This window comes from Conger conger, chromosome 12 (assembly GCF_963514075.1).
Source record: "Conger conger chromosome 12, fConCon1.1, whole genome shotgun sequence".
Lineage (NCBI taxonomy): Eukaryota > Metazoa > Chordata > Actinopteri > Anguilliformes > Congridae > Conger > Conger conger.
Genome location: NC_083771.1, coordinates 2,871,043 through 2,895,896, shown reverse-complemented (window position 1 = coordinate 2,895,896; position 24,854 = coordinate 2,871,043). Strand labels below are relative to the sequence as shown.

At 43.0% G+C, this 24,854-nt stretch overlaps 1 protein-coding gene across 2 annotated transcripts; it reads left to right on the top strand.

Annotated features, from left to right (window-relative positions):
- Positions 1-1,056: 1,056 nt before the first annotated feature.
- Positions 1,057-23,274, top strand: ythdc1 (YTH N6-methyladenosine RNA binding protein C1). 2 transcript variants are annotated; one of them, XM_061262569.1, is made up of 16 exons: positions 1,057-1,276; positions 7,179-7,280; positions 7,442-7,740; positions 8,128-8,503; positions 10,402-10,455; positions 10,616-10,710; positions 11,821-11,929; positions 12,015-12,132; positions 12,498-12,582; positions 13,291-13,460; positions 16,313-16,392; positions 17,287-17,323; positions 17,406-17,445; positions 17,945-18,010; positions 18,643-18,801; positions 22,410-23,274. In XM_061262569.1, exons 1-16 carry the CDS (start codon positions 1,249-1,251, stop codon positions 22,623-22,625), a joined length of 2,034 nt encoding a protein of 677 aa, XP_061118553.1. In that variant the 5' UTR covers positions 1,057-1,248; the 3' UTR covers positions 22,626-23,274. The 2 variants fall into 2 exon arrangements, with proteins under 2 accessions (XP_061118553.1, XP_061118552.1); XM_061262568.1 differs by having other exon boundaries at positions 8,125-8,503.
- Positions 23,275-24,854: the final 1,580 nt, after the last annotated feature.

Genomic DNA, 24,854 nt, shown 5'->3' with positions numbered 1-24,854 from the left:
ACAATGAAGCCATCAAAATTTAAAGGGAAAAATGAAGAATTTATCTCTCAGTGATGTAGGACCTACTACCAATATCCCAATGTAATTTGAATTAATGTGTTTAAGAGGCTTCTGGTGTGCATCTAAGTCAACGGAGTAAGGGCCTCCTGAGTTTGATTTCAGTTACAGTTTTTGAAAATGTTGAGAGGTTAACTTTGAACTCTTCATCTATCAATGGTTGGATTTCAGTGACGCTGTCTGCACTGACCTGACCGGTCAAATATTTGTAGCAGGAACTAAAACCAGCCAGGGGAGACTAATTTTGATGACCCGTGAGAGCCAGTGTGTATGTTGTAATTCAAACCTTACTCCGGTTTACATTTCTACAGGGTGCATAACTGACTATCACACACTATTGTAGGTTCAGTTTATCTGTGACTTCCAGATAAACGCATTTAAAGGTACAATAGGTAATTTCGGACTCCTAACGGCCAAGAGAGGAATTGCAGCAACAAACAACCTCAAACCACAACATTGTTTAAGCTTCCCACAGTCTATGAATATAACGCCTAATATAAAACGTTATTATACAGTTCAGTGTTCTCGTGCATTGTTCCGGAAAGCTGCCGGTGACAAACGCAACAGATCCTGTCGTCTTTTCGTAGTGTTCTATTAAGAAAATGTTCACCGAACAAGCAAGTTATTTAGCCATGTAACTAGCTGGCTGTATAACTAATATATCATAGTCTACCACGAACGATGCAACTAACTAAGATGGAAAATAATACCAGTCTTCCCTTGGATGAGCAATAAAAGCGCCAGTTGTCTGTGGCAGCTTGAATTGTTCTACAGCTTTACATTGTTTTGATAGAGTGAGGGCCAGACAAATGTACACTTTGAAACCGTATTTAAGGAGCATAAATACAGGCAGAGGGTGATGCTAGTGAGCTAGTGAGCCCTTTTCAATAATAGGAAGGGATTGACAATGGTCTTGTAACAATGTTTTAACACAAAAGCTTACCTAGTGTACCTTTAAATGGTCTTCGATGTCTTTCCCAGTCACATGACAACGTCAGAGTTGTCCGTTTGGTCTTGCCCAGAAGAGCGACGCATAAGCCGCCATTTTAGCTACTGTGATGTGCACATAACGGACAAGAAACGCAGTGTTTAAAGTGAAAATTCTACAATAATCACGTCGTATATGCGATCACAAGAGGAGGCAAAACGAGTCCTCTGAAAGTATACGCCAAGCAGAGAAAGGGGCGGAAGATGGCGGTCGACAGGCGAGATGAGAAAGGTAGCGTTAGTTTCATTGGTGGCCTAGTCTACAGCTAGCTAACGTGAATGTAGCTGGCAGGCTATTGTTGTGATTTGTTTTCAGGACGTAACCTAACGTTTGCTAAGTGGATGTTGTTTTCCAATATGCCAAATACGAAAGGATATAAAATACAAGTTATGATTTTGCAATGTGTTGTTCTTATTGCATGCTTAAAACTGGTAAATGAAAAATATTAGCAACGTTAGCCTACCCCTACCAAAATACGTCGTCACTGGGTTTTATTTGCTATCGAAGTGTAACTTCGCAATACAGCAAACTGCAATCTGATTATATACCGAGCGTATCGTGGTTAGTTGTGTGGATGAAGGAACATCAAAATTCAAATCATGAGTAACTTTGCATGGCGAAGTAGCATTTCCTGCGAGTTCGTCTTTAGCTGACGAATTTTTGGACGAGTGAGAGGACTGGGTTCAAATCCCACTTCGGACTCAGGCACTTTCTCACCCGTTGCATTAGCTAGGCAGCTCATTATCGTTGATTAAATATTGGTAACGTTAGATCAACTTTACCCATTTTACTGCGACAGAGTCTATTTAGAAACTGGGCGAATAGGCTAGGCTAATGTATCCCTGTTCTCGTTAAAATAAACTGATGTGTTGTGTAACGTAGGCCGGGTATGGCCGCGTGGATGCATTCTTTGCATCGTTGTGATCATCGTTTCGTTAACTGTTGGCCATAACATCATAAGCGTCTGCTTTAGCTCGCCAATTTATGCACTTCGCCCCTTAAACAAAAGCTGTGTCTCAAACCGCTCCCGACTCCACATTCCAGTCGCTCTGTAGCGTTCGGGAGTTCGCACTTAGTTTGAGCACGAAAGCACGGTAGCTCGGAACTTTTTTGGCTGCGTTTCCCGAAGCCTTAATGCTACGTCGTTCGTATATTTTAGCTTAAGCTGTACCTTGCTGCGTGTTTCCCGTCACGTTCTTGGCCAAGTATACCTACTGTAAGTGATACTTTCGCAAGGTTGGTCTGGACCACTGGCTATACATTATCGATGTCAGCTCACTCCGCTAGTGGCCACCACTGTTACGACCGCAAACTTCTGAAATCAGCTGTTACTCCGAGCAGCATCGCAATCTGTTAAGAAATATGTACACTAATGATTCTACAGTTGTAGTTGGCTATTAATGTTACTAAAATACCTAATTAATGGGAGTGTTTTCATGCAAAGAATAAAATTGTGCATTACGATGGATGCATGTTGCACTTTATTGAACATGTAGTCTAATTGCCTTTATAGTTTGTAAATGTATAAATTATATTTATAAACGGACGATTTCCCACTCCCTCTGGGCTGGATCGTTGTTTAACCGTAGTTCTTTGTTTTGTTGTACACCGTAGTCCTAAAACTGCAAAATAATATTTCATTATTCAGCGCCACCTCCTGTAACGATATTTCAATTTTGTTTGCTGTGAACGCAGTCAAGCAGTCGCTGCATGGAGTGAATAATCGGTCCTGGAGTCGTCCATGTAGCCTAGTAACGTCGCACGTTGAAGCTGTGCCTTAAGCACCCTCCTAAGGAATAGTTCGGGAAACACGCCTAAAAAAGTCAACAACTTTAGTAAGGTATACCTTTCGAGTCTTTGTAAAACGCTAAGAGACCCTGTTCAATCCTGGAACACACTTAGTGGGGACATCTGACTTACCTTCAACCGCTGACGTAACTATCTAACGCACTGATTGATACTCAACGGTTCTGTCCGAAATGGTTCACTATTCACTCATTACTAATCCCTAACTAGTGAATGTTCATATAGTGCGCTATATAGTTTACTAAATAAACAGTGAATTCGGAGAGCAGACGTCGTCTTTTGCAATCGAACAGCGTCATCACGTAGGCTACGCGCTGCTGCATGTAGCCACAAGACCATCAACAAACTTATATAGCCGGTTCTTAAAACATTACTCTAGAGATATTGAACCTAATTTCTTTCTTGCAATACCCAGTCAAGATGCAGCTCACTTAACCCTGCGCCGTTAAATTCGTAGTTGACATTTTTATTTTAACGAAAAACTTTTATGTGAAACTACATGACCGTGGCTTATTTTATGTGTGGGACATATAAAATAACCAATTTTCACGGAGTAAACATCCACAACACATCCCCCCTACACATTTATATCCGAAAATTGAACAGAGCAGGAGTTTAGAAGAATGCTGTTGGCGTTTTTGGATGTAATCTACTGGTTCGTTACAAATAACGTTAATGTCAAGACATTATGACGTTTTAGCTAATTTAACAGTCACTTACTGGCCAAACAGGGTTATATTAGTGTAGTTGTACTTTATTATAATGTTCAGTGGAAACATTTTTGTAATTAAAAATTGCTTTGAGGAGTTTGCCAGTTTGCTGACCGTGACAGCAAAAGGGTTCCACACAAATAAAAGCACATCACTTGGAATTTTTAATGCCTTTCTGTTTTTTTAATTGCTCCTGGAGCGCGTCATCGTCTCTGGCAGCTTGAGAATGAAAACAGGTTTGTGTGTAATAAAGTTAGGGAAAATGCTGGTCGCAAAGCATTGTGGGTCGTATCCACCTTTCTAGTGACCACGGTTGTTTAGTAGATTTTACGGTGCATTGTTATTTCTTGTGCCCTCAAAATGTGAGTAAAATTAGATAATAAAAAATAAATCGAAGACTAGAACAAGATGGCAGACGGCCAATCTGGTTTACTAGTAGTGAATAGTGAGCCATTTTCACACAGCCAACCTTTTGAGCCCAAGGGCTACATTTTAAATCTGCCGGTCGACAAAGCCAGGTCTCTAGTTTATTACCATTATGCTATAAAATCAAATTGAAGGTACAATAGGTAAGACTGTTGTAAATCCCTTCCTATCATTGAAAAAGGCTCACTGACATGTTGAATCGCCCTCTGCCTGTGTTTATAGATCTCAAATTCAGGTTTCAAAATATTCAGTTGACAGGCCGGCACTCTGTGCCAAAACATGGTATGCCTGTACAATAATTCAAACTCATTGGTTGAAAATTGGTTCTAATTACCACAGCCAATTGGCGTTTCAACGTCAGTGCGTTCACAGAGAAGGGGTGGGATAAACAGTGTTGTGGTTTAAGCGTGTTTGTTGCTGCAATTCCTCTCTTGATCGTTAGAAGTACCTATTGTACCTTTAAGATGCATAGGCCTACTTAGCTTTCAAATTAATGAATAAATGTGTCTATTTGCTAAAACCATGTCAAAAATGCATTGTTAGACATTGCCAGGTTAACCGGTGTCTGCAGTTGTTGATAGCCTGATGCCAAATGCAATGAATTCAAAGAAAAAGGAATGCAATTGTCATTACAAAATATTAACATTACATGCACTTGCATTGTTTCTTACAAAAATATAAGGCAGTCTCTTAACTATTGAGATGAACTATTATTCAATTGATCCCCAATATATACAAGTAAATGGTCATATTTCAGGTTACCAAAACAAATTTCAAATCCCAAAAGATGAATGCATCAATGTGTCTCCTTTGTGATAGAACTGACAGTGTCTCTCCATGGTCAGTCTGCTGAAGACAGGCTTGTGAGAGGTCAGAGCAAGGTGCTTGCACTGGTTCAGATGTTCATCAGTCTGTTGCACCTCTCACGCTTGATGAGATTCATTATGGAAAAACCAGACTCACAGAGATGGGTAGATCCAAACATTGTCAAAATATGTGGCAAGACTTTTGTAATATTGGTACTGTTGTGCACACTGTCCCAAACGTTAAGACGGTTTCTTCATGGAACTTAGCTTTGATGAGTTTGTCAGTTTGTAACTCGATAATCTCAAGTTGGAACAACGCCTCATCAGTACCGCTCACGCTCTTTGCCTCAGCCGAGCAGGTACCGCTGACCCTATCAGCACAAAGCACATCACTTGGAATTTTTAATGTTTAAAATCTCCTCCTGAAATTCTCAATTACACAGAGTGTCTCTCTGTTGTCTCTCTGTTGTCTCTCTGTTGTCTCTCTGTTCCGTCGTCTCTCTGTGTCTATGTTCCATCTCTGTGTCTCTCTGTGTTTCTGTTCTGTCTCTCTGTCTCTCTGTGTGTCTCTGTGTGTCTCTGTCCCGTCTCTGTGTGTCTCTGTTTGCCGTTTGCCGGTTGTTCTCATATGTGTCCTGTTAATTACGGCATAACAACAAAAAATTATAAGGCTAATACTCTAATCATATTGGGGCTTATCGTTTGCTTATTCTGTCATTTTATTTTACATAGACCTAACTCAATTGTTGCATGTTCGCAACTGGTAAATATCGATTCTTCTGTTAATTCAGCCACGGCGTAAGAAATTCTTCATAATTACGTTAACAATACTGGAATAAGTAGGCAAAGTTTTTTCACCATAGGGATTGTTTCTTTGCCTTGTGTATGCCAACAATCACTCTGAATGACTACCTAATGGTGATGTAGAGAAACAACTTTGTAGACTGTTGAGATTCACTTGAGGGTGGTAAAATTGTTTTTGGGACGGTTATGGAATGATTGTAAGGCTGGCCTATTAACCGAAAGACCGACTCAATCTTGCTCATGTCAGTTACTTCGGTTAATGCGCTCATGAACTGTCCGCTTACACAATACTATGTTATGTTCAATCAAGTGCCTCCACCCTGTCCAACTAATGAGACCAACTATTATACATATATCCACCTGAAGCACAACCCTTGTGCAATCGCAACTGTGTTCATCCATCCGTCCATCCATTATCTGAACCCGTTTATCCTGAACAAGGTTACATTGGGCGAAAGGCAGGAATACACCCTGGACAGGTCGTAAGTGGATTTTGGAAAAATTGGTGAAGCTAACTACAGCTAATTTGCTTATTGCTACCAATAACAAATTGGTATGATTTTAGAATGAGAGATGTAGTCTTCGCTTGGATAATAAGCAATAGTATACGGAGCTTCAGTGATGCTTGTCTGGAGCAGCTACATGAGAATAAGCCCCCACGCCATTGGCTGTGGCAGCTTTTTTTTTTTTTTTTTCAACCAATAAGCTTGAATTGTTGTATAGCTGTTTTGATACAGAGTGACGGCCTGACAAATGTACACTTTGAAACACAAATTTAAGGACTATAAACACAGGCAGAGGGTGAGTCAACATGTCAGTGGCCTTTTTTTCAACGATAGGAAGGTTTTGTAACAATGGTTAGACACAAAAATCTTACCGATTGTACCTTGAGGTATATTTACAGTACAGACCTTGTCAGAGAACTATGAGGTCAGTGTTTAAAAAGAAGTGTATAAAATAATTGTTCATCAATCGTAATAGAGATAAAAGTAATAATCTTGATATTGATTTTAAATGATTTGTCTTAGTGTGAGGCAGAAACGGAAACATGCAGCCTTTTTGGATTTGGGCCCTTGTTTAGATGAACAGTAATGGTTCCTTTAGTTTTGTGCTGTCTTTTGAACTGTTACTGTTATTTTCCATACGCGAAGTGCTGCTGATGTAGGTAATCAAAGTATATTTTATTGTGTATCGCAGTTCTCTTTGAAATGATCAAAACATGCGAAGACGTAACAGGCAGTAACAGCTGTGTTGTTGTACATAGGTAGGCCTATTATGCTACCATACCTATAACGTTACTACATAAAGTTTACGTTTGACTGAAAACTTTCCACCTTACCAACAACCCCCCACCCCTTGATTGAGCATTTTCTCGGTTGAATATGTAAATAAAGTTTGAGTGGTCACCCCCCCACACACCTCAGGTAGATTTTTTACAGAATGATCGATTTGCTTATCTTTCAGAAATGTGAAAAGTTGAGTTTCTTTTGGGTCTGCAGTTGCTTTGACACAGTTAACTGAATTGTTCTTTCTTCAAGCCTAAAATTTACCCATAAGATCATCAACCTTTGTTTGTTGTAGATGGAGAACTGAACGTCCTGGATGACATTCTCACTGAAGCACCTGACCAAGATGATGAGCTCTACAATCCTGAGAGCGAACATGATGCCAATGAGAAAAAAGGTAAAAAGGTGTTGTAACTTCCCTGAAGATGAAGAGAGACCTTGATTTTAGCCGTGTATGGAATGACTTTGAACTTGGTCCCTTGGTGCATTGTATTGTTAGAGTATTGTTTTTAAGGGCCTTGAATTTGAATGTTTCCATGTACAAATGTTCTGCTGCAGGGTCCAAGAGGAAGGGCGATCGAGGGGATACCCTGGAGAGCAAGAGGCTCCGCTCTACCGGCCACACACCCCGACAGGCCATCACACGCTCCCTGCCCTCCGCAAGGGCCAACGGCAAGAAGCTGCTGAACACGAGGAGCCGACACTCCGAATACCACTACGACCGGGGAGAGGAGCGGAAGAGCCACAGAGCGGGGGCCTCCAGGGGGGACCCCCCCAAGTCACACAGCGAGAAGCCCCTGTCCCGCCGGAGAGAGCCTGACCGCAGGGCCAAGCCCCTCCTGCCGGGCCTGTCTGAGGTGGGAGCGTCTTCTGCTCACTTCTGCTCTCCCTGTCATGGAGAATCCGTGTGTCCTGGCTAGTTAACCTGTGTAGTTAACTCAAGGCCCCGCATATGTAAAATATAATTTTGTTGTTTTTAGGGCGTAATATTAACATGTCCTGTTCATTGCTTGCTGTTCCCCTTCGGATTTATTTATTCATCGATTGGACAATAATGAGCACTGAATAAACTGTGAGTGCAGATCTTTCACGTGAGTGAAAGATGAGTACGGGTGTTGGGTGGCAGGCCTTTTCATTATGTCAGTGGGTGTACGGGGACAGAGAGCGGTACATTGCTTTGAGAGGCTAGACAAACCGAAGGAGGAACATGTTCTGAAGGGCCTTGTTTCCCTTGGGCTCAGAAGCTGCGGCACACCAGTGAGGAGAGTGTGGGCCGGATGAGCCACTCCTCCAAGGAAGAGCCCAACTCAGAATACGCCTCAGACCAGGAGACCGGCAGCTCGGCTGAGTCCTCGGAGGGCCACCGCTCCGACCTGGAGGAAGAGGAGGTCATGGACGATGAGGAAGAGGAAGGAGAAAAGGGTGAGGAAGAGGAGGATGAGGAGGAAGAGGATGAGGAAGGGGAGGAGGAAGAGTATGAGCTGGAGGAAGGAGACCAGCGGGAGGGAAACGAGCAGAATGACTACGACACTCGGAGCGAAGCCAGCGATTCCCAGTCCGAGTCTGTGTCCTTCTCCGAGGGGGAGTCTGTGCGCTCTGGATCGGGATCCGAGGCCTCAGGTAGGAGCTCAGCGACCCCGTAACCCACCGGTCTGTCCGTGCCTAAATTACCCCTTGAACTCTTACACACAACACTGGGATCTTGCTTAAAAGGGTCTTTCCAGACCCTACAAGGTTTCTTCCCCAAAATATTTTAACCAAAATGAATATTATTAATTATACAGCGGTTTAAAAAATATCCCTTCCCAGTCCGTCACAAATATAACGTGCACAATTTATACAAGTATCTCCGCCAAACAGAGAATCATTCTTCCTGGAAATTCCTTTCCACCCCAAGGGCCGACTGCACCATTGGGTTTTGTTGAAGAAAGCAGTAATGGTCATTCAACTGGTTTATGTGAGTAGATTTATTTGAGTGAACCTCAGCTGCAGATTTAAAGCTCACAGAAATTCTTTGATGCCTTTTTAATACTGCAGCATTCAATTCCCAGTTAAGTTTACATTCTTGCCCCCTGAAATGGCCCAAGATTGCTTGCTTGGGCTAGTTTGCCGGGTGATAGTTTAGAATGTAAACAGCCTGACAGGAAGTTATTATGCAGCCAGAATCTTTCTTTAAATTGTTCGGCCAATTTGTGCGTTTTGTCACTGGTGGTGAAAACGGATCATGCCATTCCAGCTTCAGAAAAAAGAATAGTTATGGTCATTTTGTGTCAACGTTTACAACTAATTTAAACGTGTTTAACAACTGTTCACACCCCTAGCCCTGACCAGCATTTACACATGGAACTTTCACCGGCTGTTTCTGAAAAGGTGGCATGTTGATCTACTGTATTTCACATTTTCTCCTTTTTATTTTTACTTCTGTTTTGGAGAAGTCATCAGGTGCTGGATGTGGAATTACTAATGGCCTTTGTATCGGTCTATGTCCATGCTCAGTGTCATCCATACTAACTAGGTTGTTCTGGTTCTAGTTATTATTCCACTAGTTGGCTCAAATCAGAGATAAATTTAGGACAGAGGGGTCAGGTCCTTTATAGGTTCTAGATGAGCATTATAAAACAGTCCTTTATATAATTATATACTATAATCCTCTCTATTGTTAGTAGCAGAAGCTTTCCTTTGAGGTATACAATAACTGAGCTTGCGTACCTCTTAAAATATTCAATATTCATATCTTTTGATGACTATCATAGTGCTCAGTCCTGCGTCTTACAACATAAGGGATCTTTAATAAGTAGATGGAAAATAAAATGCTAATTTTGCAATTTAAGCACCTTCTTCACAGCCTAAGCTCTCTAGAAGGAATACCTTTTGAAGAGGAACTATTTCCTATTCCCCTTCAAAAAGTTAAGTAAAAATGTACACCAAGCTATTGTTGGCCATCATGGAGTAGGTTCATAGCTTTCTGACTAGTTTAATGGACTTTCTTTCATCTTTTAGTGATTTATTTATTCTCTTCAGTTTGTCCTTTGGATTATTAAAAGAAGAATGAACCTTTATTGAAACTAAAATCTAGCCTTTCTTTTTCTCTGGCAAATATATGGGAGTCCATCTCATTGAACCATGCAAAAACCATATTGTCTAAAACCAAGTCACTAATCAGTGTGCATCAGTTGCAAAGCAGGACAGATTACTACCTCAGTGTACCTCCCAGAACGGACGCCATCTCTCCACGACCTGTTCCTTCAGTGCTCCGATCAACAAGGTTGATTTAAAAGAACCGCCCCTTTTGTGTAGTTTCATTGAATGAAAATATTCTAGGGCTCTTCACGCATGGCTTTTGCTTTCTAATGGATGTGTTCATCAGTTTATTTTTTATTTGCAGCAAGATGTTTATGGACTACCTCCCATAGTGTACATTTTATTGGTCTCCGGTGTTGAAATGTACTTAATGTCAGCAGAGTTTATTTTCTGCGGATTGTTAGACCACTCATGTAATGTAGTGTTTTGTTTTCTAGGCTCTGAGAAAAAGCATGAGAAACTTCCTTCCTCAGTTCGAGCCGTTCGCAAAGGTGAGCATAGTCCAGTTTTTGTTACCAGTGTTGACTTTTGCTTTTCTCTCAGTGCTGCTGTTCTCAAGCTAATAACTGCCACATCAGAGTAACTGAAGTGTTTGTGCTTCACAGATGTAGCCTGTTTAATGTGTACTTTTTTCTGAACTTGTGTTTGTAGATCAGACAAGCAAGCTGAAGTACATACTGAGGGACGCCAGGTTTTTTCTCATTAAGAGCAATAACCACGAGAACGTCTCCCTGGCCAAAGCAAAGGTGTGTGTCCTGTTGATAAGATGGTTTTCTGTTTCTTCCCAACAACATAACCAGTCAAGCATTCTGTCAGAAATATGTTGGGAAAGGATATGGTCATAAGCTGAATTATGTGACAATATGATTCTGCCGATATGTCTTGTATTCCTCTGGCATTCCTGTGACTTAAATAGCTGATAATGCAATGTTAATGCTTAATGTCCTTGAAGCTGTAATGTAATCTGTGGAAGCATGTACACAAAAGGAAATGTTCCCTGAAAATGGAGTAGTTCAACTAATTTTCCAAATTTCGTCCTGGGTAATCACTGTAACGCTTACAGGGAGTGTTGATCTCTGTAAGGCTTTGCAGGGAGTTTGGACCACAGTGTTGATCTCTGTAACGCTTACAGGGAGTTTGGACCACAGTGTTGATCTCTGTAAGGCTTTGCGGGGAGTTTGGTCCACAGTGTTGATCTCTGTAATGCTTACAGGGAGTTTGGACCACAGTGTTGATCTCTGTAAGGCTTACAGGGAGTTTGGACCACAGTGTTGATCTCTGTAAGGCTTACAGGGAGTTTGGACCACAGTGTTGATCTCTGTAAGGCTTACAGGGAGTTTGGTCCACAGTGTTGATCTCTGTAAGGCTTTGCAGGGAGTTTGGACCACAGTGTTGATCTCTGTAAGGCTTTGCGGGGAGTTTGGTCCACAGTGTTGATCTCTGTAACGCTTACAGGGAGTTTGGTCCACAGTGTTGATCTCTGTAAGGCTTACAGGGAGTTTGGACCACAGTGTTGATCTCTGTAAGGCTTACAGGGAGTTTGGACCACAGTGTTGATCTCTGTAAGGCTTACAGGGAGTTTGGTCCACAGTGTTGATCTCTGTAAGGCTTACAGGGAGTTTGGACCACAGTGTTGATCTCTGTAAGGCTTACAGGGAGTTTGGTCCACAGTGTTGATCTCTGTAAGGCTTACAGGGAGTTTGGTCCACAGTGTTGATCTCTGTAAGGCTTACAGGGAGTTTGGTCCACAGTGTTGATCTCTGTAAGGCTTACAGGGAGTTTGGACCACAGTGTTGATCTCTGTAAGGCTTTGCGGGGAGTTTGGTCCACAGTGTTGATCTCTGTAATGCTTACAGGGAGTTTGGTCCACGCTGCCAGTGAACGAGAAGAAGCTGAACGACGCTTTCCGCTCTTCCAGGAGCGTCATCCTGATCTTCTCTGTTAGGGAAAGCGGGAAGTTTCAAGGTAAGGCTCCGCGTTCTGTACACGAGCCCGAAAAACGGATATTTCAGAGAGCTGCGCTGACTGACGTGTTGATGCTGTCCTGCAGGTTTCGCACGGCTCTCCTCCGAATCACACCACGGAGGGTCTCCCATCCACTGGGTCCTGCCAGCCGGGATGAATGCCAAAATGCTGGGAGGAGTTTTCAAAATTGACTGGATTTGCAGGTATTGTTTTTCTGATGACGTGCAAGTGATCATTACCTGCTTAAAAAGAAAAAAAAGAATGTTTTCTGTTTTCAGGGTTTCTGCTTTGAGGTTGATTGACTCAAAGTGGGTTTGCCGGGATTACAACAATGTGTTGAATTTGATGTAGTGACTCTGTTATATGGTATAGCAAGCTATTCACAAAACTGTCTGACTTGTCCACAATTTGTTTCCTCTGGGGTTTAATCTGAAATGACCTTGACAGAATTGTACTGATATGGTTCCTTTAATATTGCTATTGAGCATTATAATGAAATACGAGTTCATAATAAAACATTCTTCTCTAATTGGACGTCTCCTGGCCTAACTGACGGTTCTGCGTGCAGGCGGGAGCTGCCCTTCACCAAGACCGCTCATCTCTCCAACCCCTGGAACGAACACAAGCCTGTGAAGATCGGCCGGGATGGACAGGTGCGTTTTAGCTTCCCCTGAACTCATATCTGCAGGTGATGGGGATTACACCTGATCACTGAACTCATATCTACAGGTGATGGGGATTACACCTGATCACAGCCTTCACATGACGAACATGTCAGACCGTGTTTGCCACCATGTTAAGCCATTATCGATGACCTTGACACTACAGGGGTCATCTGGTAGATCAAACCGAATTGTACGTTTTATGTGACTTATTTCTGACATCTCTGGAATCCGCTTTGTGGAGCTGGACTTCTCTGTGGCAGGAGACAGCCAGACTGTGTGGGGTCTAACATGGCTTTTCTGTGTGGCAGGAGACAGCCAGACTGTGTGGGGTCTAACATGGCTTTTCTGTGTGGCAGGAGACAGCCAGACTGTGTGGGGTCTAACATGGCTTTTCTGTGTGGCAGGAGACAGCCAGACTGTGTGGGGTCTAACATGGCTTTTCTGTGTGGCAGGAGACAGCCAGACTGTGTGGGGTCTAACATGGCTTTTCTGTGTGGCAGGAGACAGCCAGACTGTGTGGGGTCTAACATGGCTTTTCTGTGTAGCAGGAGACAGCCAGACTGTGTGGGGTCTAACATGGCTTTTCTCTGTGGCAGGAGATCGAGGCAGACTGTGTGGGGTCTAACATGGCTTTTCTGTGTGGCAGGAGACAGAGCCAGACTGTGTGGGGTCTAACATGGCTTTTCTCTGTGGCAGGAGATCGAGGCAGACTGTGGCACGCAGCTGTGCCTGCTCTTCCCCGCTGATGAGAGCATCGACCTTTATCAGCTGATTCACAAAATGCGGCACAAGAGGAGGAGCCTGCACTCGGAGCCCCGCCCCCGAGGCCGCGCCCCCCACAGGGAGCCGGCCCGCGACCCGGGAAGGTTAGGACCCGTAGTCACATGATCTCTTTGGACCCGTAGTCACATGATCTCTTTGGACCCGTAGTCACATGATCTCTTTGGACCCGTAGTCACATGATCTCTTTGGACCGATGGTCACATGATGCCACGTGTGGCCTGAGCTGACGGAGCCCCCGTGCCACTCGCCTGCCCCCCCCCCCCCCCCCCCCTCCCCCGAGCTTTCGCCACTAAAGAAGAGGGCGTCTGAAATCCTCCAATCAGCTGCAGGGACCACGTGCAGCTTCATTGAGGATTCATGCCAAGTTTCCACTCTGGGTTCATTTCTGTTGTTGCTGATGGTGGTTGCATATTCTCTATAATATCTGTCCACTTAAAAAGGATTGTCTCTTCATTCCAGAGTTATTATAATGTCCCAGAGTCTAGCCAATGCACCTAGGTGCTAACTAAACTAAAATTGTTTAATTCTGGTTATTGGCAGTAAACATTAAATGCATTTTGTTTTTGGTTGTTTAATTGAATTTCTAGAAGAGCTGTTTTTAAATCTGTTCCCAAAGCCTTTTCTTTCAGGAGTATCCGTGGGGATAAACCTTTTCATATATGGGACTTTGTAAATGGAGCCGTAATAATTAATCTGAAGATGACGCATCGATTTGAGGGGGGCAAATGTTTAAAAAAAAAAAAAAAAAAGGAAAAAAAGGAAAAAAAATGCTTTCAAGAGGAGCATTTTTGCGGGACATTCTCAGTGGTTCTCCTGTCCGCGACAAAGCGTTCTGTTAAATGCATAGATGTGTGCGTGTGATGCGCGTGTAGCCACAGAGAGACACAGAGCAGCAGCCCTTCTGCCAGTGTGGAGCAGGGAGGAGACCGGGCACCAAGCGAGGAAGGGCTGTAGCTGTGTGTGCTGCTTTTCCCACCGCTGCACTGCGCCACTGGACTCAGTGTTTCAGGGACCATCCTAACGCCACTGCCTTATGAACTCTGTTGAGAGGAGAGAAAAGGGAGGGGAGCAGATGTTTAAGTTAAATATAAAGTCCCCAACCAAAGGAGATCTATTGCCAATGAACTGAAATACCCGATTCTCCCTAGCTGTTTTTGTCCATTCCCACCGAGCAAGCATAACAGGGGGGTTGTTGGTTTGCACCCCGAAAAAGGACTGTGTGTTGTGGTGGTGCTAAAGCCCTTGTTGCAGATTGCCCTCCCTTCCGGAAAGTCGTCCTGGTGGTAGGTAGGAGAGCCCAAAGGAGTTACCCCATTTCCTTACACTAAAGGACTGTGAAGTAAGATAGAGGAGACCTGGTATTTCTTTTAAAGGCTTCAATGGACTGAACCCGAGAGAAGCTATAAACCAAGGGGGTCGACCTTTTGGTTTATTTAAAAAGGCCGGAGCTCCTCTTGTCTTTTTGTTTGATATCGATGGACCGTCATCCCTTCTTTGCCCTGCCAGGCCCTCCCTGTTATGTGTTTGTGGCTGTAGACCCTAAATCGTAAGCTGGACTGTTTATGAACTTTTACTGTCATAATTATTGCCAACGTTAAGAGTCACAAAACTACAAGAAAGCGGTATGTTGCCATTTTAACCAGCTTCTATGAATTTGCTGTAGACACTGTTTCTGGGTTGTGGGCTTGAAAGTGATTTTAATCTAACCTTTCAAATAAGTAGGTTAGTTGCTCAGTAGTTCAGCTTTTTTGGACACCTCTAATATGTTTTCACACATCGTTTAATTGTTAGATCAGTTTTTTTACCCTGACACAATTTAGCTCAGGTCAAATGGTTGTGGCTCCAATTTGGTTATTAGTTGGTGGGGACATTTATCAGTTAACCTTAAAACGGTGTTTGGTCTTTAAATGTGATCCGCTTGCGAGTCAGTAAATGTGATCTGCTTGCGAGTCAGTAAATGTGCATGTTTTAGTTGCATTGCTGCAGTCGTATGATCCGTTAGTTGGCTAATGGGGGATCAGCTTTGGTATCTCTTATAGAACATTCTAGAAATATACACATAGGAGTTGTATACGTTTTAATTTCTTGTGTAAATGTTTTTGGTGTTTTACAGTGACAGTCATGTTCAGAACAGAGGTGAAGTGGAGTGGTTTAGCTAGTTACACACTGACATTGTATTGCTCTTGGTCATGTCATTTTTAAAAGACATGGTGCACTGTTGTTTTTAATACCCTGTTTTTTGGTTAACCGATAAACTATCGTCCCTGTAAGATAATAACTTTTCAAATTTGATATTAATATTTTATAAAGTGTATTGAGTTCTGTGGGAGTGTATTTTGAGATGAATTTCATTTAAAAATATTACTTATTCGTAACAAAGCAAAACATTGCTGGGTATCCCACTCTTCCTTATTTTAAACCATAAGTCATGGATTTTTTTTATGTTATAAATACTCTGACCACCAGCAATAGTGTTATTACAACGGTGCACCTTCACAGCTCAGATCAGTGCAGAAGATGGCAGGAATGTTGTGAGGGGTGTGCAGAGCTATCTCAGTAAGAAGCTGCAGAAGTACCCATGGTTTCTCTTCTAACCGCATGAAGAAATGGGAGCTTATCAGATCTTAATCGAACAATTAAAGTTTTTTTTTTTCTATTGTTAGAGAAATGTGGATAGATGCATACCATTTTTACTGCACAGAACATTGTGAAATACTGAAACCATCTGCATTGAAACAACCTGCGGAGTAGCTGCTAAACAAAATTTAAACATTTTTACACCTTCTGTGTATAAAATGCATGCATAGACCTGCGGTATTGCATTTAATTCATTTTCTACTGTTATTGTGAGTGTGAATGTGTATTGAAAGGTAAGGTATTGGTATGTATAATGTGTGAATGGCTTTTTTCTTAATTGTTTACCTAATTCACGTAGGCGTCGTCCAGAAGAATATGACATGCACAACAGGAAACGCCCGAGGATTGACTATCCACCAGAATTCCCTCAAAGACCAGGTTAATATAAACCTCATGTGGTGACATCAGGAGTTTAACGAAGATTATATACACACTCATTCCACTCTAGGCTGAAATGAAAGGGGTTGTGATTCATCGTATTTTGACACCAGTGTCTGAGAATGTAAAGAGTGGGGCAGGCTGCTGTGGTTTGTCCTAAAGAGTTTCTGCTTGTTTTGTGAAGTGTTTGGGATGCATGAATTGTCAAAAAGAAATTCTGTAACTTTATGACAACAAAATATTAGTAAATTGCTATTTATTGCTATTCATATTTGGAAAACCAAGAGTATTTCCTTGGTGCAATATTGGCAAGTTTGTTTCCTTAAAAGTAGCATGTTTTCTATCAGACATTGGTGTTACTGCTCCACTTCAGGAGCTGCTGAACGGTGTCATTCTGCAAGCCTATGCCCTGCTGATACGTACAGGTCTTGTGAAACCTGCTGATACGTACAGGTCTTATGAAACCTGCTGATACATACAGGTCTTGTGAAACCTGCTGATACATACAGGTCTTATGAAACCTGCATTAAATGATAATGACAAATGTGTGTAGTTTTGATGCTGATGTATGTTAACTCACCTTTGTGTAAATCTGCGATGTGTCTGTATTCAAATGAGTTCTGTAATCATTTGCTGTGTGACCTGGTTTGAGATTCAAAAAACATTTTATTCATGCTATTGTTATGGTTGTATAGAATGTAGTCTGAGTCATTGTACAAGAATGTGATGCCCATATCATCCAACTCTGTGTTTAAATGGTACATACTGGTGTTTACATCTGTGAGAAGTGTGCCCGTTTAGTAAACTGGGTAAATACATTTTAGCACTTCTGTCTGTGACATTGCGGTCTGTCGGCCGTGTGCTGTAACGGAGTCCATTCCTTGGTCTGTACAGGTTTCATGCAGGACCCTCGTAATCAGCCTGTTGACAGGTAGGTCTTATGATGAGACGGGGCTCATGTTTTTACTCTTTTTAAAAGCTGGGATTTTAACAAACCACTTCCTTTCTAACAGACGGTTTTCTGGAGTGAGAAGGGACGTATTCCTCAATGGGGTGAGTGCTCTTGTGAATGCATCTTCAGTTATGAATACACCAAATCCATATGTTTTTGCCTTGAGTGAATGCAGATGACTGCAAGGCCAATTTTGCTATGCTGAGGCAGAGGTTGGCATTTATTTAGTTTCCAGTGTGGCAACTTAACCTGATGCACAGTTGTGTTTTGTAACAACTAATTTAAGGATGATTGAGCTTGAAAAATAAGAAAATCCTGATTTTGTTGTAGGTGGCTTGTAGGTTTCATGAACATTGTACCGCGATGGTTTGAAATAAAGTATTCTTTTGCTAGTCTGTCCACTCACCATTTATGTACAGGTGTTAGCGAAACTGTTTGTAGGTTAGTCACTTTCATATTATAATTATATTTAACACCTGCATCAGAATCCATCTGTGTAGCTGTTCAGAAACCGTTCCACATGGAAATGTATTTTAGTATTTTGAGGCATTGAAAGATTTATGAAATGGTAAATGTAGTATTTCCTTTTTCCTTCTCCAGTCCTATAATGATTACATGAGGGAATTCCATCATAACATTGGGCCTCCACCTCCATGGCAAGGAATGGTAAGTTTGAGTCAGTCTTAAACCATATATTGGATGTTTCCTTTTAGTGAAACCACACACAAACATCCAGTATTGTATTGATATAATTTTATTGGTTTAATGTATTTCGCTCACCATTTGGCTGTGTGTTGCACAGATGTGAGAGAAGCCAATTTCACAAACTTGAACAATATTTAGTGTGATTGCGAAGCAACACTATTGTTATCCAAACATTTTATTTATTATTATTATTATTGTCATTAATATTCCGCCTGTCAGCTTGCTCCAGAATGGTGTGCGTGTTCTTAGCTTTTCAATATTCCCATTCATTCATTTCAATTGTAGAATGGTCAGTTTCTACAGTGCAGTATTTTGCAGTTTCAAAAGCATCAAAATATTCATATACACTCATATACTTTATTAGGTACACCAGCTTGAAAATGCTAATATTTAAACACCATAGTATTAGCAGTAGTAGCAATAGTCCATCGATTTCCCGCAATCACTTCTCATTTTTTTCGAGGAAATGCACATCTCTAGTTTAATATGATCTCTCATGGTCAGCAGCAGACCCTGGAAAGCACAGTAGAAGCTCAGCTCAGCGTGCTGTATAAAGCGAATGACTCTGGTGTCTGTGACATGTCTGACCTCAGGCTCCGTACCCTGGCATGGAGCAGCCCCCGCACCATCCGTACTACCAGCACCACCCCCCCCCACCACAGGCCCACCCCCCCTACTCTGGCCACCACCCCGTCCCCCACGACGCCCGCTTCAGAGAGAAGCGCGTGGTCCGCTCCTTCTCCTCCAGCCTGGTAACACACGCATTTTAAATGAACGTTATGTTTTATCTGTCTTTCCAAAAAACGTCACTGGGTGTAATTTCAAGGCAGCATGGATGTTATTATTATTTTATTTTTTAAATTATTTTAATTTCAGTTTGAAAGTGAGTTTCCAAAGATTTTCTGAAAACTGTTTTAAATGCAGAAATAATGTTCTGTTAAGAGCAGCAAACAGTAAAAAATAAAAATAAAAATAAAAAGATTAATACAAATTCCAATATTTGTTGTGACCCCTCTTCACTTCTAAAACTACATCAGTTCTCTTGGGTACACTGTTAGCTGGTAGGGTTGTTCAAACATATGAGAACTTTTCTTCTGCAGACTTTGCCTGTTTTGCTTATGTCTGGCTCCCCACATAATCCCACATAGCATTGATTGAGTTGTCTGAAAATTGGTCTATTACTTATAGATACAATAGGTAATTTCGGACTCCTAACGGTCAAGACAGGAATCGCAACAACAAACAACCTCAAACCACGACACGTTTTATAACTAGATATGTATTTGCTTGGTTAATAACCAATAGTATACAGAGTTTCAGTGATCACTTGTCTGGAGTGCAATTTGGGCATCTATACTTTCCTTTTATCTCTTTATGTGTTCAATCATGCGTGGACAGCTAAACGTTTTGTCTCACAACTGTAAGTGTGGTTTATGCTTCCCACAGTCTTATGAATATCATGCGTTATATAAAGCGTTATTATACAGTTCAGGGTTCTCGTGCAACAGTGACAAACCTGACAGAGCCTGCCGTTTGTTTCGTAGTTTTCTACTAAGTAAATGTTCGCCGAATTTATGAAATCTTGACTTTGGTGTACTACACAACACTTTATATTTTTTGTCTTTTTTAAGTTTTCACTTTCGCTAACCAACTATATTGTGAGCAAGCAAGTTATTTGGCTACGTAACTAGCTAACTAAGATATGATTGTCCACCACGAACGATGCAACTGTAACTTACAGTTCGAGAGAAATAAAGGTTTAGCTAAACACGGATGATTGAAGACATAAAGAGATAAAAGGAACATGTGGCTGCCCAAATCGCACACCAGACAAGCGATCACTGAAACTGTATACCTTATATATATATATATATATATATATGCTTATCTAGGGGCGACATGGCTCAGGCAGTAAGAGCAGTCGTCTGGCAGTCGGAGGGTTGCCAGTTCGATCCCCCGCCCGGGCTGTGTCGAAGTGTCCCTGAGCAAGACACCCAACCCCCAAATGCTCCTGACGAGCTGGTTGGTGCCTTGCATGGCAGCCAATCGCCGTCGGTGTGTGAGTGTGTGTATGAATGGGTGAATGAGAAGTATCAATTGTACAGCGCTTTGGATAAAGGCGCTATATAAAATGCCAACCATTTACCATCTAGTTAGAAAACAATACCAGTTTGCGATCAGTAACAAGAAAATTAGCTATTACTGGTCAACTTTCTGAATTTACAAATATCCACCTAAAGCACAACGCTACTATGCAATCGCTACTATGTTCGTATTGCCTATATATTGTATTTGTAAATAGTTTTTGGATATTTGTAAATTTGTCATGCTAACTATAGCTAATTTGCTTGTAGCTACCAATAACAAACTGGTACTGTTTTATAACTAGATACTGTATGTAATCTTCGCTTGGATAATAAGCAATAGTTCACAGGGTTTCAGTGATGGCTTGTCTGGAGTGCAATTTGGGCAGCAACATGAACAATCAACCTGTCGGTGAGCCTTTTTCAGTGATAGGAAGGGATTTACCTTTAATGTTACTTTATTTAACCAAAGGCAAATATTTCACTTTTTGGAAAATGAATATTTGGAAACCTTAACATTTCTCTCCTACTGACACTAATGCAGGAAGCAAAAAGATAAATATCTATGTAATATACAGTACTGTGCAAAAGTTTTAGGCAGGTGTGAAAAAATGCTGTACATTACATTACATTACATGGCATTTAGCAGACGCTCTTATCCAGAGCGACGTACAAGGAAGTGCAAATCAAACAAATGAAAATGTAAAATGAAAATGTTTTCAAAAATAGTTTCTTTTTATCAATTAACAAAATGCATCAACAGAAAAGTGAAGGAACAGAAGAAAAATCTACAAATCAATATTTGGTGTGACCACCCGTTGCCTTCAAAACAGCATCAATTCTTCTAGGTATACTTGCACACAGTTTTTGAAGGAACTCTGCAGTTAGGTTGTTCCAAACATCTTGGAGAACTAGCCACAGTTCTTCTGTGGATTTAGGCAGCCTCACATGCTTCTGTCCCTTCGTGTAATCCCAGACAGACTCAATGATGTTGAGATCAGGGCTCTGTGGGGGCCATACCGTAACTTCCAGGACTCTTCCAGGATTCTTTACGCTGAAGATAGTTTTTAATGACATTGGCTGGATGTTTGGGGTCGTTGTCCTGCTGCAGAATATATTTTGGGGGCAATCAGATGCCTCCCTGATGGTATTGCATGATGGATAAGTATCTGCCTGCACTTCTCAGCATTGAGGAGACCATTAATTCTGACCAAATCCCCAGCTCCATTTGCAGTAATGCAGCCCCAAATTTGCAAGGAACCTCCACCATGCTTCACTATTGCCTGCAGACACTCATTCTTGTACCCACTCTCCAGCCTTTCGGCGAACAAAGCTGCCTTCTGCTACAGCCAAATATTTCAATTGACTCATCAGTCCAAAGAACCTGCTGCCATTTTTCTGCACCCCAGTTCCTGTGTTTTTGTGCATTGTTGAGTTGCTTGGCCTTGTTTCCACGTCGGAGGTATAGCTTTCTGGCCGCAATTCTTCCATGAAGACCACTTTTGACCAGACTTCTCCACACAGTAGATGGGTGTACCTGGGTATCACTGGTTTCTGTCAATTCTGAGCTGATGGCACTGCTGGACATCTTCCGATTGTGAAGGGAAGTAAGCATGAAGTGTCTTTCATCTGCTGCACGAAGTTTCCTTGGCAGACCACTACGTCTACGGTCCTCAACGTTGCCCGTTTCTTCGTGCTTCTTCAACACAGCTTGGACAGCACATCTGAAAACCCCTGTCTGCCTTGAAATTTCTGCCTGGGAGAGACCTTGCTGATGCAGTATAACTACCTTGCGTCTTGTTGCTGTGCTCAGTCTTGCCATGGTGTATGACTTAACTGTCTTCAGCAACCTCACCTTGGAAGCAGAGTTTGGCTGTTCCTAACCCAGTTTTAACCCTTCTACACAGCTGTTTCTGTTTCAGTTAATCATTGTGTTTCAACCGACGTATTAAATTGATGATCATTAGGTCCTGTTTGGTATAATTGGCTAATCACCAATGCCTGACTATATGCCTATAAAATCCCTGACTTTGTGCATGTGTACCTAGTACCTAGTTCTTCTGTTCACTCATATTGCATATTGTTAATGATAAAAAATAAATGTTTCTATTTTTTAAAGCATTCTTACTTTACAGCATTTTTTGACACCTGCCTAAAACCTTTGCACAGTTGTGTATGTGTATGTGTGTGTATGTATGATCTGGGGCGCCTAAGTGTGGGGGCGCGTGGGGCCTCTCTCAGTGTGGATTGTGACACGCGTGTCCTGGTTGTTGCAGCATGACTATGACATGCGGGTGGATGACTTCCTGCGGCGCACGCAGGCGGTGGTGAGCGGCCGCCGCAGCCGCCCGCGGGAGAGAGACCGGCAGAGGGAGAGAGACCGCCCCAGAGACGCGCGCCGTGACCGCGAGAGAGACCGGGGCCGCGACCGAGACAGGGACAGGATCCGAGATCGGGAGCGCGAGAAGGAGAGGGGCAGATATCGGAGATAGACGGCGCTCTACGGGAATGTTGTTTGTGGTAATTGAACTTGTAAGCTCTTTTTTATTTTAAACTGAACTGTACCTTCTGCGCAAATTGTGCCCTTTTTTACACTGTTGTCTTTTGAGAGCCTAAAGCCCCTGTGTATCATGCATGCAGTGTATCAAAACTGGATGAAAACAACCAAAAATGCATATTTCGTTTTAATTTTTATTATTGGAAGGAAATTCTGTTTGCTGGATGGAATTCAAAATATGTTTTTTTTTTTAGTTCTGTACACATTCACCTGTTCCTTGCCTTTAATGTTATCAAGTCTGTAGTTGTTGGAAAGAAGGGTTTCAGCCCTCCTGCCACTGTGTCTGTATTGTACGTATTGCACATGGTTCAATGAAGATATTGCTACTAAAGTGTATGCAGTTGTACTGAAGCAAGTATGTTTTTTTATATACTTTTTGTCTCAAGCCATGTATATCCTAGTATTTGAGTGACAAGCAATATTGACATTTTCCTTTCTTTTGTCTCAAGTCAAACCAAGGCTCAGATGAGTGCTGTATCTGTACAGTGACTTGCAATCTAAAGACGTTTGTTGTTTAAAAAGACTAGCTGTGTCTTTTAGTGATACTTTTGTATAAAAAGCAAACAATAAAACAAAAGAAAGTCTGCCTTTGTTTTAATCAATTATTAAGGAAGATGATACTTATGATTAGGAGACCATACCAAAATACTAACACCTTGAATCACAAACGAACTAGCATGCTTAACCACAAAGAAACTAAAGCAGAGTCAGCCTCTGGCTCAACTACGATGAGAATGCTATTAGCATGAAGGTAAAGCCGTGAATGCCGTTCGCTCACCATATTCAGGATTATGTTGCATGCACACTGGTTTTAGTGCACTGGTTATAGTGCACTGTGTTAGTGCAAGGCCAGCATGTCAGATGTGTGGTGAAATTATTTCATTTTATACAAGCTAACTTTAGCGAGATGGTTTAACAACTGAGGGGTACTATAGCTGTCATTAAATTGAGATGGGATGGTATTTTTTTCTTTATATATAGCCCACATCAAGTAATGAATCGCAAAACGCAAATTTACAAAAAGCCTTGTCAGACCACCCTTGCTGTGTTTCTGGAAACTGCAAGAAAGATACGGGGGTGCAGAAAAGGTTTAGAGAGGGGCAATCGGGTTGTTGTTTTGGGCGGGGGGATTAAAGTGAACGGGTGGTTCTTCAGGGTGAGTTCGGTTAGCAGAATGAGGGGTGTAAATGGAAATTGGCAAAGGATAAATTAATCTACGGATGTTAGGCCCCAGCGCCCCCCCACACTGAGAGTGGCCCCCTCACACAGAGTGGCCCCATGCGCCCCCCCACACTGAGAGTGGCCCCCTCACACAGAGTGGCCCCACGCGCCCCCACACTGAGAGAGGCCCCCCCACACTGAGAGTGCCCCCCCACACTGAGAGAGGCCCCATGCCCCCCCACACTGAGAGTGGCCCCCCCACACTGAGAGTGCCCCCCTCACACAGAGTGGCCCCAGCACCCCCCCACACTGAGAGTGGCCCCCCCACACTGAGAGGCCCCATGCCCCCCCACACTGAGAGAGGCCCCCCCACACTGAGAGGCCCCATGCCCCCCCACACTGAGAGTGGCCCCATGCGCCCCCACACTGAGAGTGGCCCCCCCACACTGAGAGAGGCCCCCCCACACTGAGAGGCCCCATGCCCCCCCACACTGAGAGTGGCCCCCCCCACACTGAGAGTGCCCCACGCGCCCCCACACTGAGAGTGGCCCCCCCACACTGAGAGAGGCCCCATGCCCCCCCACACTGAGAGAGGCCCCATGCCCCCCCACACTGAGAGTGGCCCCATGCCCCCCCACACTGAGAGAGGCCCCATGCCCCCCCACACTGAGAGTGCCCCACGCGCCTCCACACTGAGAGTGGCCCCCCCACACTGAGAGGCCCCATGCCCCCCCACACTGAGAGTGGCCCCACGCGCCCCCACACTGAGAGGCCCCATGCCCCCCCACACTGAGAGTGGCCCCATGCCCCCCCACACTGAGAGTGGCCCCACGCCCCCCCACACTGAGAGTGGCCCCACGCGCCCCCCCACACTGAGAGTGGCCCCCCCACACTGAGAGGCCCCATGCCCCCCCACACTGAGAGTGGCCCCACGCCCCCCCACACTGAGAGTGGCCCCCCCCACACTGAGAGGCCCCATGCCCCCCCACACTGAGAGGCCCCA

Coding starts and splice junctions, on each gene's coding strand:
- ythdc1 (XM_061262568.1), top strand. CDS start 1,249: ATGGCGGTCGACAGGCGAGATGAGAAAG. Junction 8,504..10,401: donor ATCGGGATCCGAGGCCTCAG/GTAGGAGCTCAG, acceptor TTTGTTTTCTAG/GCTCTGAGAAAAAGCATGAG. Junction 12,583..13,290: donor AGATCGGCCGGGATGGACAG/GTGCGTTTTAGC, acceptor TCTCTGTGGCAG/GAGATCGAGGCAGACTGTGG.